Genomic DNA, 14,456 nt, shown 5'->3' on the forward strand with positions numbered 1-14,456 from the left:
TTCTCTCATGTTCTGCAACAAACCAGTCACTGAGACTTTGTGCATTTTCTGCACTGTCAATTTGAAATTATATTCTGTTTTGGAATAAACGGGTGCAAATTAAACTTCATTCATTGAATCATTGACAAAATAATCAACATTCATTATTAAATTATCTTTAGTCTCCATCTTGGACACAAGAAATACCCCGTATTTATATCTTTTTTTTAAAAACTAGAACTAAAACTAAGATCTAAAACTAAAAATGTACCAAATCTATTAACGCTGCCCTAGAATGAAAAAATGCCAAATGCTACAACCTTGGCTCACCCTCAACATGAATGAGAACAGGCGCTCGCTATAGAAATGCAACGTTTGTCGATGCTTATTTGTCAATACATGGATCGATTGATTAGGTGGAAAGAGCGACCTTCCAGGCCTGAGGGCGGGACTTGCGTTGTACCTTTGTCGTCCTGATCTCGCTTGGCCCCGGCGAACTTCTTCAAAACCAGAAAAGCCGAACTGGGGCAGTCCAGCGAGCTCCACTCCAACACCTGCTCGAGAATCTTCTCGCTGTGGTGCAACGGCCGCTCTGTCCGAACCAAGCGCAACAAACACCAAAGGGGAGCAGATGCTTTTTCGGGGCAAAAAAAAACAACAACCCCAAAAACGCACAAGCCCGGCCCGCACTCATTCCAACTGCCTGCAAAACCAAACCATGCCGTTGTTCTCCCCTTATTTTAGCGGCAGGGAAGCGGATGGTTTTGCCGGATCAAGATAGGATTCTGAAAACACGCTCATGCGCAAAATGGACCGATTATCTCCTCCTAATTGGCGAACGGGGCCGAACGCTATCAGCACGCCGCTGCTGCTCCGACACTCCCAATTTCTTCCTCACCCGGGGAGGTAAGAAGAGACACAAGGGCGTAACATATTCATAGCGCCGCCTTTATCCTCTTTGGGATCTCGGCAGACAAATATGAGCTGGCCGTTATCTCCGGCCGCCCTGCCAAAAGGACATTTTTCAGGGGTGCAAAATTCCATCAATTTGCAAACTTGCCATTGGAATAATGCGCCAATTGACTCAATCCAAGGTCGGCCCTTCAAAGGGAGGTTGGAAACACTTCATATGAAATCAATCAGCTTTAATGTTGTAAAAAAGAGAAGTTATTTTATTCTTTAAATATCTATCGTTTTCTCTTTTAAATAATCGGCCAATTCATTGGTTGTTAGAATTTTTTGTGTTGCCAAATATTGGAATTGGCATCGGCCTCCAAAAATCCAAATTTCAGGGAAAATCTTCCCCTGCTTTGGGGAGCAAAATCTCACACTGCCACTTTGTGTTGGAGGGACCTCGCGGTGAGGGAAACACACTTTCGGTGAACCGCGGGAGTGGCGTCGGAGTTGTGGTGCGTGCGTGCGTGCGTGCGTGCGTGTTGGCGGGGGCGCGCCAGCTCAGCAACTTCACGAGCGAGCTCAACAACTCCAGTGGCATAATAATGCGAGAGGAAGTGGGTCAAGTCCCGTCGCGCGCGATAAAGCAAAACGACGGCCCATGACGATGGAATGAATTAATTGCCGCCCGGGCTCTCGTCTTGCATTACGCCACCAGACGAATGGGCTCTCGTCTTGCATTACGCCACCAGACGAATGTTCTCATCAGGAGAGCAAGAGTCAACTTTGGACAGGCGCTCCAGTCATCAGAGCCAGCGGGCCAAAAACCGCCAGCAACTGCGCAATCGCCTGCGGTAGGCCGACTCCCTCTAGTGGCGTGCAAAAGTATCGCTCAACTCAATGCGACTTGTTATGCTAAACTGTGATGTGTGTTTTCGTCGAGACAACATTTTGGGGGTGTCGCCGGAAGCCGTCGCAGCCCGCCGTGAGGTCGTTCAGTTCAAGCCTGACGATCGCGTTGCGGGTGGAGCGCCGGCGCTCTCTTACCCAGCTCGCCGTTCTCGATGACTTCAAAGGTGGTCCACGCGTCGTCGGCGTGGACGGGGACGTTGCGCATGCTCAGCGCCGTCTCCAGCAGCTCCGCCGAGCTCATGCTGGGCCAAACCTGCCGGCAAGTGGCAGAAGGGGGGCGGGGTCAATCAACACCCAAAATGATGGCAGGTGTGCCAAACGAGCCACACGGTGCGCCCAAATTGACCGTTTGGGTCGCAGCCTGTTTTTAAAGTCACAGGACTTTTAAAAATAAACTTCAACAGCTTCAAGCTGGGTTTTTTTGGGGTTTTTTTTTTGAGTGCACAAGTTCACGTGATGCCATTTCAAATGAGCTCACAAAGCACGCGGCAGCCGTGAAATCCGCTCGCCAGAAGCGCAGCTGCAATGTGTTTGTTTGCACATTTTGGCTCAAAAAAAGGACACAAACAACGGTGACAAGACGCTTTTGCGCATGCATTTACGCACCTTGATTAGGCAGCAATTCTCCGGCTCTCGCTTTTCCAAATACACCTCAAAGATCAAGTCCCCGGCTGGTGAGAACTGCGGCGGCAGATGGAAGGAAAAAAAAAAAGTAAACGGAAAAAAAGCTTGTTACAAAAAAGTACACTGCCTGCCACAAATCTGCCAAATTTGTCTTATTGTTCTCTGTGTTGTAATTAAATCCTAAAGGACAAAGTCTTGTCAAAGAATCAAATGTTGCTTTAATTGCTGGAAGCGTTAAGGGGCCCAAAATGGCTTGTTTGATTCATTATATACGTTTGTTAATTAATCGGCCAATGAATCGGTTAATTCTACTCTGCCAAATATCGGCTTCAAAAAGTCCATCTGGGTTGAGCCCCAGTTAGATTATCACCAGCAATACACCACCCAAAATGCCTAGATTAAAAAAAAGAAATCAGGGGAAAAAAATGTGACTGAATGCGATTTGATGCGTGTCATTTTCTTTGTCCAAATCTTTTCAGCAGGCATGAAGCCCCTGCCAAATAGGTGAAGGGGAACAGAAGCCTCATTGCGCCCGCCTCCCTCTCCTCCTGCATGGGTGACCCCCCGCCCCCGCCGCCCGAGCGCCCTCCCGCCCGCCCCCCATCCCGAGCGGCGCCTCATTTCCAGGAAAGCCGCTCGGCCCGCTTTGCGAGATCCCGACGCATGCGCGCAAATCGATACGCGCGCACAAACAAAACACAAGCGTGGCTGATTTCCATTTGCGGCGATTGACTTACTGCGGTGTCCTTTTTGTCATTCCAGCGGCTGATGAAACTATTCTCCCTCGCCATCTGTTGCACCTGCTCTTCATTGACCTGTTGGAAGCGCACCAGTCGCGAATCAATTCAGAGGGAGAAAACAGTCGGCCGATGGAAGAAAACACTTTTCCCACAAAACTATTTTCCATCGGATGAAAAACAACAAAGTCAATTGCCATTATTCATGACAATTATCGTTGAACGTGTTCTTTCAAAGGAAATGCTCATCCATAGAACTTGAAAGTTAACCACCGGAGAAAATACAATTGAATCTTGGCTTAATGTGGGGGGGGGGCAATTTGCTTTGCCTGTGATGCCGTTGAGCAAGCGCTATTCATTTGCAGTCCGGACGGTGTCTCAGTCGCCAATAAGGTCACCAAAACGGCTTTTGTGAAGACCGAGCCCGCCGATCTTGAGTGGTTCGGCACTCACATTGAAGAGCGCCACGTAGTTGCGGATGAGGTCGCCCACCACGCGGATCTCCTGCGCCGTCTGTCCCTGCGTCTGGAACAAGCAGGACGAGAAGACCAAGGCCAGTTTTTCACTTGGCATGCGGTTGAGGTGGCAACACTGCTGAATCCTGGGGGAACAGCGCACAGATGACACGAGGAAGGGGCTCCGCTCCGAGCCCACTTCAAATTGAGAGAGGGCGCTGCACGTAAAAGTGCGTTTCGGCAAATTCGCGTGAAAAAAAAGAAGGCGGCGGCACGGCACGTTAGCAACGCTGCCAACCCAAAGAAGAGCAAGAAATACCTGTACAAGTGTTGCAGCAAAGCATCCAGCGTTGCCCTGTTCGTTTCAGGCAAACTTTCAATAAAAGTGGAGTACTTTTTCACTCTCAGGCGCTCATCCTCCTCATCTGCAAAAAACACAAAGACGCCACATGCCAGAGGTGGGAGCAAGTCACGTACGCCATGTGCAAGCCAGAAGGACGTCTCCAACTCTCAAGCTTCGAGTTTCAAGCAAGTCTCGAGTTACGGTGGCAAAAATTGGGGACCGAGCCCCCGCGGCATTTTGGCCTGGGGGAAAGCAAGTCGTACAGCGGCAGCGCTCGCTCAGGCCAAATCTCCGTGGCCCAGCGGTTACGTTGAGCAAAGAAGGAGAAGAAGAAACCGCCGTCACACTTTCATCACTTTTTGATGAACCACTACATTTTGGGAGAAATTCCGACCGAATGCAAAAAACAAAACAAAAAATGTGGAAACGTCTTCATATTGCTGATGTCGAATGGGAATCAAAGATACGGAACGGCGGCGAACGATGGATATCGAATCATGTGGGATGACGTTGAATGAGAAGAATTGAGGCTCGTTTGTTAGCCGAGCAACTCTGATGTCATCCCCGGTCGACGGAAGTGACAAAATGGCCGCCCCCCCCCCTGCGTTAACTCCTATTCCACAAAGGCAATATTCATCAGAATGCCGCGTCGAGACTAGCAAAGGCGCTGCAAAGAATTTTGGGGGGGGCGTGGCCTTGAGGTGGCCTCTGCGCTTACCCAAAGCCGACACCCAGTAGGGATAGAGCTCCTTGGTCAACAGCGCGTCGTCCACTTGCAACAAGAAGCTCTTCAGAGTGTCCGTCACATCCTCCAGGTGGCGCTCCTTGTCCCTCAGCTTGACATTGCGGGCGTCCAGGGTGAACTCGTCCAAGAGTTGGGCCACCCTGGCGGGATCGCCCGGCTGCTGGTAGACGCCCTCTTGGCAAAGGCCTGCCGCACCCACACAGGGAAACCGCACCACACCAACGTGACACTCAACGCACCGGGTGGACGCATATGCTTATATGTCGTCGCCGTCCTGTGAAAAACGTCTCTCCAACTTTGGAAACTTTTTTTGAATGTGATCTGTCCGTAACGCGGAAACATGACTGACGAAAAAAAAAATGGAGCCGTGTTTTTCCCACGACAGCGATGATACGTACATATGTATCGCCAGCTTGCCGCAACTCACCGTACTGCGTGACAAAGGCGATGCAACTCTCCACCGCGATGGGGACGCGGTTTTTGGTGAGCTGCTGGTCGCCGAGCGCCATGCTGTCGGTGCCGGCGGCCTGCGTGATGGCGGAAAGCCAGAGCGCAAAGTCCGTCGTGTTGAAACCGTGGACGTAAACGGTTCTGTTATAAGGGGAAAAAGTTGACTTCAAATTCTCGGGCCGGCTTGCACGGTTCCAGGTTCAAAAGGTTTTCACTTTCTTTTGTATTTAAATATTTGTCGTTCAAGTCCAATCTGTTTGGTCATCGGGAGAAATAAATCAAGTCACAGCTGAGGGAAACACGGCGAAACTTGCTTAGGCTAACATCAAGAAAAAACGCATTGAAATGGGATGGCTTCGTTTTGGGCCGCCGCTGCGACTTTGCCAAGCACATCCGAGCGAGCCCGCCACCTCCAAAACGGGCCGCTTGTCTAACAGCCGAGCAAAGCGTCGCGGCAACCGACTTGGCTTTGCCGCGCCACTGACGTACCTTCCGCTCTCCACCATCAGCAGCACTCGGATCTTGTCGTCGCCCTCGGTGCGGGTGGTGACGGCTGGCGGCGAGAAAAGACGACGAGTGAGAGGCCGGCCGACGACCGGCAAGGCGAGTCGACTCTTTGGGGACCCGAGCAAGTCTCCGGTCCTAAAACTGCTTCTGGAAACGCGACTCGGCGGGCTCGGGTCACGTGAGCGCAGCGCCTTTGGACCACGCGCCCGCCGCGAACACCTCAACCGGCCGACGAGGATCCTCCGGGTCGCTCGCTCGCGCGGTTTGTCCATTTGGATAAAAGTGACAAAGTCCTCGGAGAGTTAGCGCGGTTAATCACAGCAGACTGGCTCAAAGCGTAAGCAGATTAGGCCATTTTGTGCTGCGGGGGTTCTGCGGAACTCATTTGCGGCCTATTAAAAGCTGCACTTAAGCGGCCTGGCGGGGGACTGTTTGCTTGTGGCAATTTGGGGGGGAGGCACAACAGCTTGACGATGTCGCTGCCACAATAGTCTTCTGCTTCTCAAACTGTGAGCCGCCACTACTACACCTTCGCAATTTCTGCAGAAATAAACGCCGAATGAAGAATGAGGCGTGCACGCACGCACGTCGAAAGATGATTTTCAACGACGTAAAATGGGAATGAGCGGGCAACTTTTTGGCGGGATGACGTGGACACTTTGGGCATGTTGAAAGTCGTTCCCAAGGTGATTGAAATGTTTTGAATTTCTGATCATGGCAAAGCTTTTTTGTTGAATGTGAGATTGGGAATGATTTTTTTTTTTTGTGTGTGTGCGGCTATTTCAGAGGGAAAATGCTGAATTTGAGAGTTGAAAATGATTTCCAAGTTGAATTGAATGAGCTGAGTATTTTTGAATTTCAAATGGGAACGATGTGATGGGGAATTTTGGGTCGAAAATGTTGAATTTGGGGAAATCTCCATTGTTGGAATGAGGAAAAATAATGGTCCACAAGGCTTGAATTTTGGAAACACGGTATGTTGAAATTGGAATCTATGAGTCGCATGAATTCTGTGGAAGTAGATGCATGTGAAAAAAAAATAAAATAATAATAATAATAACATATATGTGTGAATAAATGCTTTTGTCAGCGCCAACAAGTTTGGAAAAGCTTACTGAGCTCCTGCAGCTGTTTGAGACGAAGCACTCCCTCGTCTCCCTCCTGCTCGGCGGGGCCGAAGTGCAGGACGGACCCGGCCAGGACGAACCAGCCCGTCCTCCAGTGGTAAAGGTCGTGACCTTCCTTGTAGAGGAGGCGGCCGATCAGCTCGCTCTTCTCCAGCGCCACACCTTCCGCTTTGGGCGGCACCAAGCACTGGCGGGAAAATCAGAAAGAGGTAAAAAAAAAAATAAGAAAGGCTTCACCTCGTGACATGCTCGTTGCCTTCCTGCTACCGTGTTTACGTGGACAGATGGAGAAGCATACGGTCGTGGCTCCGACCGTCCAAAGTAGAGAGGCGGCGCATTTGTGTAGGAGGTGAATACGGCAGAGTGCCATGAAGACAGACAGGAAAGTGAGTGAGCGCTCACAAAAAAAAAAAAAAAAAAATGCGTTGGCCTGACCTTCGTCAACGCCTGGATCCAATCACGCCGCGTTTCCTGCGTCTCAGCGCCGATGATGAGCGTCCGCGCCGAGCGCAGGTACACGTCGGCGGTGAACACGGCCCTGCCGGAGAAAACATCCAGAAAAATGCTCACGTCTGAATATTTGCAATTGAAATGCATTACGCTGGCAAGCTAAGGCCCACCTACAGGAAGGGAAAAGAGGTTAACCCCGCCCAATGGTCTGCTGGGCCAATGGCAAGTCTTGTTTGCGTTACCACGACAACCGGGACCAAGCAACCGCGCCGCGACCAGACGAGAAGCTTCTACTTGGCGGAAAAAAAGGGAATGCGTGAAAATACGCAGAGTATTTTCTTTCACTCGTGGAGGCGGCGCTTCGTATTAGGGCTGCGGCCAACGATTATTTTAATCAGCAGTTAATCTGACGATTATTTTTTGGATTAATCAGCGAATCGGAAAAGAAAAATGGGTCTGATTTCCATCCGTGCATTCAAAAAACAGGACGTTATTTCAAATCGGTAGAGCAGAAATTTTACAAACTGATCACAATTCGATTCCCGGTTTGATGCGTATAATCGGCGAAAATCATCAATCATCGTGTTCCAAAGTAAAAGTAGATGTTTGCAAATGTTTTCATTTGATTCAACACAAAGATAAGTCTGGATGACTAAAGAAATCTGAGAATATTTACTGTTGAGAGGCTGAAACAAGGCAATTGGATCATCGATTAAGAGTCGCACCTCAACGTCTATGCTCAATTAAAGTGCCGATGGGGGTGCGTGTGGCCGGCCCATCCACCAGTGGGGCATATACTGTGTGTCCAAAAAACTGTTTACCAATTCATTTGTATTTTGTGCACATTCAACACCTAATGTGAGGCCAGAAATGTTTCTTTTGAGGGGACGAAATGCTCATTTGTTCCTGATCCAACTGCGTTATAGGTTTAGAAAACTGCCCAGGAATGAATTTGAGCCACTAATTACTAATGCCGTGGCCTCAATCTATCATTTTGTGTGTACACTATACAGTATATATCAGCAACCACACTACAAAAAAATATGTTTCCATGTCATGTCTGAAGCTCTGCGGATAAGCAATCAGGAGCAGAAAGCTTCTTTCTTTCTTTCTTGCCCACTCTCGGCGCAAAGGTCAGACTGGAGCTATCCTGGCGGTTAACTGGCGAGCGGCAGCTCGTGGGAGTGCGGCGAGTGGGCCCGTTGCGCGGCCGGTGTCGGGGGGACGGGTGTTTACGTGGCCCCGCTGCGACCCGGCGCCGCCTCCTCAGCAGGTGCGCCGACGTTTGTTGCCGGGGGGGGCGGGGGGGTCGGGGGGGGGCTTGGTCCTCCAGGGTGAGCCCAGCGATGGTCAAACGCCGCCGTCGGGAGCCAGGCAACTCAGAGGCCCCCGCCCAAAAGTTGCGCGGCAAATTTGTGGCCAGGCCACCAATCAGGTTTCATGTCGACACTCAACGCTAATTAATTGCGAAGCAAATCCAGCAGTTGGGGAAGCAACAAATTCATATTTGGTGGGCGCAATTTCCTATTTTGTGGCCGCATCATTTGTGCTCGCAAATGAGAGATACTGAGCACCAAAAATGAATTGGCAAGCAAGTGGTGGCCAAGCACATTTGAGCAGTCGGCTTAGCAACAGATCACTAATCGGTGGGCACAATCGACTCTTTTGCGACATCACATTTGAATTTCGCCTTTCACTTTCTTGTGCGGTGTGAGCACGTTCAATCCTCCGGAGGTCAGGCTGTCGTTTTGGTCCTTTTTGTAGCAAGCGTCTTGTTACGCAAACAAAGTGCCCACGTTTGCTACGGCTCGCACTTGGCGTAGGCCGGCGGCGCCGTGAAAAATCAGAGTCGACCGAGTGCCGGCAGAAAAAAAAAAAAAAAAAAAAAAGGTCGCTTTGCAAGGTTTTGAAAGAGTCTGAAGGTCAGAACAGAACCGACTGCTTTAAAAAGGAGGACTGCTTTGGGGCAAAGGGGGGTGGGGGGCGGGGGTGCTGGCGATTGGGGGCCGTGCTTATCAGCAGCCGGCATGCTTCGTACGCATTCGTCCCTCTGAAGTGAATTTGTAATATTCATCGAAGGTTTGCATGAGCTTTATGAGTCGGCTGCGCCGTGCAAAAATGACCCCGGCGCAGGATTTTAGCCGAGGCATCCTGCGGTGCGCCGATAGACGAGGCCGCCACATCATCTGCATACGTGAATATTCACCATCTGTCACAGTACCACCCCAAAAACATTTCAAAAACCAATGACTACTTTCCTATTAGCCATGCTATGGCGTGCAATTGGCGACCTGGTGATTGGCCGGCACTGTCTAATATCAAAGTGTAGCTTGGACCTCCCGGTGCCGTGTTGAAATGAGTTGAGGAGCTTCATGTAGCGCCATCCGGTGGTATCTATCGGCAAACATTTCTTTCGGTGCTCAATTAGTGGCAAATTGTCACCATTTCCCTTCAAAGGCAAGAAGCGTTTCTATGAAAACGGTCAACACAAGTACAGTCCATTTCAGAGTCTGTGTTTTGTTTTTGTTTTTTGTTTTTTTACTAAAGTAAAGAAGTTTTATCAGTACTTTGATAATCTATTACAATAGACGATTACTTTGAAGTGTCTCGTGCTTCTTACTTTGTGTGCAGACTGTTTTTTCACTGGATTTGCCAGCCTTTGATTTTTTTACACTAGTGTCTGTACTTCTGTGTGTTATTATGACAATGCTATATATGACTCCAAAGTACTGCTTCTATTTATTTTATACCTTACATTTTTTGTGTACAAGATTTTTATTTCACTGTCTCGTACGTGACCCGACTTACAAGTTTGTAAGACATGAGCCGTCGCTCAGACGATTTTATGCCTGAGGCCGTGAGCAAAATTTGTGTTGCTAGCGTCAGATGGTGGCAGATCGTGAACGATTCTTCTCCCCGTGCCCCCCCCAAAAAAGAGTAAAAGTGCTTGCTTCCAGCTCTTTCTCGACACACCCCGTTGATGTTTACTGTGAAAGTAACCATAAAAAAAGGGTATATTACTTGTTGTATTTGGAGTTGGCTAGCTTAATGCTAACACACAAGGCAAAAGACCATAGCCCGGCTCACAAAACTAGCATCAATGTTGCAGTATTTGTCACCCTTTCAGCGACGGATATTTGCAGAAGCACATGTAGACAATTTAACAACGCTCACAGGTATATATTCTTTATCCTCTGCGGAAAACGAATTTTGATTATTGCAGCTTAGCGAGTAGCTTTGCAGTGAAAGTCTTCTTGGTGTTACAGCCCTAGCTGTTATGAAATGCGCCATATAAATAAAATTGTATTGTATTGTGTTGTGTGATTTTCTGGCGGCCAAGGCGCGCGCGCCACAAGGAGCGGCGCAGTTGTCCTCGGTCAAAACGACGATATCCTTCGAAAAAGCAAAACACCGTGGAGTGCTGTTTTTATTGGTCTTTGTAGGACCAGAGTCTTTTTCACCCACAAGTGTGAGTACTTAGGAAGTATTTGTGCTTCTACATACTGTAAGTGCAGAAGTGGGAGTACTTGAGCCACAACTGAGAAGTTTCCTTGCTTCTTCTTTGCCACTTCCGGGAGAAAGACTCGAAAAGTTTGATCCGGCAGCAACTTTTTAACTGAACGCCAGTGGCGGGGGCGGGTGGGGGGCCGGTTGCCAAAGTAAACAGGAAATACGGCACTCGTAAAGCCCTGATAGGTCAGCGTTAAAGTGAATCATGCGCCAGCGAGAGATATGCTAATGCAACAAGCGTCGCGTGGAGGAAAAATGACACAGAAGCCCGTGTTTACTTGCGGAGGGGGGTGGGGGGGTTAGTCGGGGGGCGGGGGGCTGAGGGAGGTCATTTGTGATTTACACAGGCAGTCAATTCTGCTGCAGTCCAATAAATGAGAAGTGTGCACTGTGCAAAGCGAGGCTTTTCAATTGGTGGGAATGTTCATCGGGGCCGAGAAGCGGGTTGGGCAAAGTGCGGCCGGTGGGCCAGAAAGGGACCGCCACCTTCCGTGAGCTGGACAACCAAGCCAACCTGGAATACGGCTTGCATCCAGTTAGCGCTTCTTTTCCAAAACGGATTCATTCAAATGATCCATTTTGCAATGTTATCTATTGGTAGGATATGACAAGTTCCTTTCACATTTTTCATTTTGAATTATCATGAAATCAACTGCGAGGAAGGCAAGGCATCAAGCGGTTAGCACGTCCGCCTCGCAGTGTCGAGGTCGTGGGTTGGAATCCGGCCCCGCCCTTCCACTGTGAGATGTTGTCCCCGTGGCAACCTGCGTGCGTTGTCTCGCACATTGCAAAAACATGTACGGGAGGTGAATGAAATTGGACAAGCCAGAAGAAATACATAAAGACAATCCTAAATTGTAACCCGCCATACCACGGCCTCTGAAGATAAGGAAGAACAACTTTTAAGGAGTACACTACCAACAACGTACGTCACGATTATCACCCGGGCGGCGAGAGTCAGCTGTGCAAGTGTCAGCCGTGCAATTATATATATACATATATGTATTTTTTTTTTTTACATGTAAATGTGTTTTGTTTTCCGCGCGAGACGGTAGTCGTACCCCGCTCCCGTCATGGTTTCGGTGTTGCTGATGGCCAGGCTGAGCACGTCGGCGACGGCCACCCTGCCGAGCGCCGTCAAGCTCTGCGCACTGTCGTAGTACGTCAAGACGCCGCCCTCCAGCGTGCACCAGCGGCGCACCGTCTCTGCAAAAACACAAAGGCAACAAAAGTCATGTGGAGCCACGCGGACGTCACGCGGGCTCACGTTTAATTATTGTCGGAGGTACGCCTTGATAAGTTTAGGTTTGCTGCACACTACTTTTAAAATAAAAAATGACTTTCGAAAGCCACCGCCCAAAAAAAAAAAAAAAAAAAAAAGCCACTTTTGAATGGATGCCACTTGCTTCCACCGCTGCTCCAGATCAAAACCGTATTGTCTTTTACGACCGTCTGACTGGGCGAATTACACATCCAATGAGAATCAAGAAGTTCAGGCAAACATAGCTAATTTTGGATTTTCAAAGTCACCGTGCCATCTGTTTCTTTGGCTCTTTGTTGTGCTGCAAACAAACACGCTCACACAGAGAAAAACAAACCCGGCGCGCCACCCGCCGCCCCAAACTTTCCACTGTATGCGGCTCATGAATATGCTAATGCCTCCGCCAACTGCGCGCGGCGGGCCTTGTGAAGGAGCGGATGGCGTCCCAATAAAAGTGGCGTTTTCAAGGAAAAAGGATGCGACAAGCACAAGGACGCCAGTCACCCTTGCGCCGCCTCTCAGTGTGGCTCTTTCCCGCCTTTGCGTGTCGAAATGGGACAGACTTGAAAAGTGCCACATGGCTACTCGCCGCCGGCTTCCAAAAAGAACGGAAAAAAAAAAAAAATGATGTTTTTCTTGAAGAATAAAACAAACAAACAGCAGCCGCAAGAGAGTCATCATCTTGAGGCGTCAACAGCCGTGCGGCAAGGAGAACAGGAGTGCAAAATTTCAAGAGGTTGCAAAACGTTGTTAGCTTAGAAATTGACAACTTGATTCTCCCAATATTACAACTTTCATCTTGGAAACGGATGTTATGCTTGTCATATTTCTACTCAATCTCAAAAATGCATTCCGCCCCCCACAAATACAGCTTGGTTGAATGCAGAACTTTTTTTCAGAATATGATGACTTATCTAAAATTGAAGCCTTTTCCGTATACTGCAACTAACGAACAGCTTTTCTCAGAAATGTATTACTCTTTTCTCAAAACTATAAAAACAAAATTGTATGTTGACGATATAAAACTTTTTATCGTATATTCTTGTAATATTAGCAATAATCTTGAAAATCAAGACTTTTATCAAAATATTACGATTACCATTTTTTACCTAAAAAATGATTCGAGTAATCGCCTATAGGCCGGTCCGACTATCATTTAAAATGAGCTTCCGTTTGCAGACATATGTGTCTCCTTTTAGGACCCAGAAGCCTTGGCTGCGGCCAACGGGAAACGTAAACCTCGCCCCGGGCCATTGAAGCCTCACCGCGAAAATAGACGGTCGCGATGACATAGGCCAAAAAGAATGGCCTTACGAATATGCGTAATCCTATCCTCCCCTATCACCTACAAAATGGACGTCCGTCATAGGCGGGTTGCGATTAATCACATTTTTCTACTGCCATTTTCTACGAAGCAATTCACAGGTAATTACTTGAGCTGCAAACATGTCCCCGGGTTGTTGCGCTTTTACCGAAAATGTCACGTCCATTTTTTAACATTTTTTATTTTCAATTTTTTTTGGGGCTCCTCGCGAGGACGTCTCCAAGTGCTCGTTGCACGCTCATTTTGTCTCCGCTCCCTCCGTCCCCATTCTAATAACCAAATTTGTAATAATCACGAGTCTCCCGCCGTCGTCGTCTTAAGAGGCGCGCTTGATTTCCCAACAGCTCCACCTCATCTTATTAAGGACTTTAAATTATGTATGAATTCATGTGTGGAAGGAGGTTTGGTAAATGCACGGTCAAAAATTGCCAAGTATAAACATAACGGCAATAAGGCCTAATATGAGCATTTTCGGCCCAATTATAGGATGTCTCTAGGAGATTATCCTGAGGTGTGCTAAGACTGATGTTTCTTTCCCGATCAGCTCAGGAAATTGTCAAGGCTGACGGTCGTAAGTGTTCGTCGCCATGCACACATAATGATAATCGGGCCAAATTTGAGCCTTTTCCGAGCCAATTCAACAAGCAACAGAATGTCAGATGCCACTAAATGATTATACTGAAAGATTATCCAGTGGTGTGGGCGTGTCAAGAGTGATTTTTCCTTTCTAATCTTCTCAGAAAGTGGCCATGGCTGATAATTGTAAATGTAAAGCGGGGTACATGCACAATGATAATCCGGAAAAATGTGAGCATTTTTTTCCTCTTCCGATCAAAACCAGCAAATTCCTGATTGTCAGATGTCTCTGAAAGATGATCTTGACCGATTGTCCTGCGGTGTGGGATGTGCTACGCCAATTTTCCTCTCTGATCAGCTTGAAAAATGGTCGAGGCCAATAATCATCGGGCCAAATTTCTGTTATTCCTTCTGATCAAAGTCAACAAAGACACTATTAGCGCATGCCTTCAAAAGACCATCCTGACTGATTATCCTGTGGTGTGGGGTGTGTTAGGAGTTATCCTTCCTCACCAGTCCTTTCAGAAAACTGTTGTGGCCGATAATCGTCAATGATAAGCAG

The 14,456-nt window shown here is 48.3% G+C and overlaps 1 protein-coding gene across 1 annotated transcript in view; it reads right to left on the reverse strand.

Annotated features, from left to right (window-relative positions):
- The window catches only part of arap2 (ArfGAP with RhoGAP domain, ankyrin repeat and PH domain 2), a 73,972-nt gene that overhangs the window by 9,435 nt on the left and 50,081 nt on the right, over nt 1-14,456 (reverse strand). Inside the window, exons 16-27 of the mRNA XM_086056765.1 lie at nt 11,795-11,939; nt 7,209-7,311; nt 6,762-6,960; nt 5,629-5,692; nt 5,117-5,280; nt 4,663-4,875; nt 3,921-4,026; nt 3,600-3,747; nt 3,147-3,224; nt 2,392-2,466; nt 1,921-2,038; nt 443-571 (exon numbers count right to left, since the gene is read on the reverse strand). Of these exons, the coding sequence (XP_085912891.1) occupies nt 443-571; nt 1,921-2,038; nt 2,392-2,466; nt 3,147-3,224; nt 3,600-3,747; nt 3,921-4,026; nt 4,663-4,875; nt 5,117-5,280; nt 5,629-5,692; nt 6,762-6,960; nt 7,209-7,311; nt 11,795-11,939 (1,542 nt within the window). The remainder of the gene's footprint in view (nt 1-442; nt 572-1,920; nt 2,039-2,391; nt 2,467-3,146; nt 3,225-3,599; nt 3,748-3,920; nt 4,027-4,662; nt 4,876-5,116; nt 5,281-5,628; nt 5,693-6,761; nt 6,961-7,208; nt 7,312-11,794; nt 11,940-14,456) is intronic.

This window comes from Filicampus tigris, chromosome 2, assembly GCF_054856515.1.
Source record: "Filicampus tigris isolate MCC_2025a chromosome 2, RoL_Ftig_1.0, whole genome shotgun sequence".
NCBI lineage: Eukaryota > Metazoa > Chordata > Actinopteri > Syngnathiformes > Syngnathidae > Filicampus > Filicampus tigris.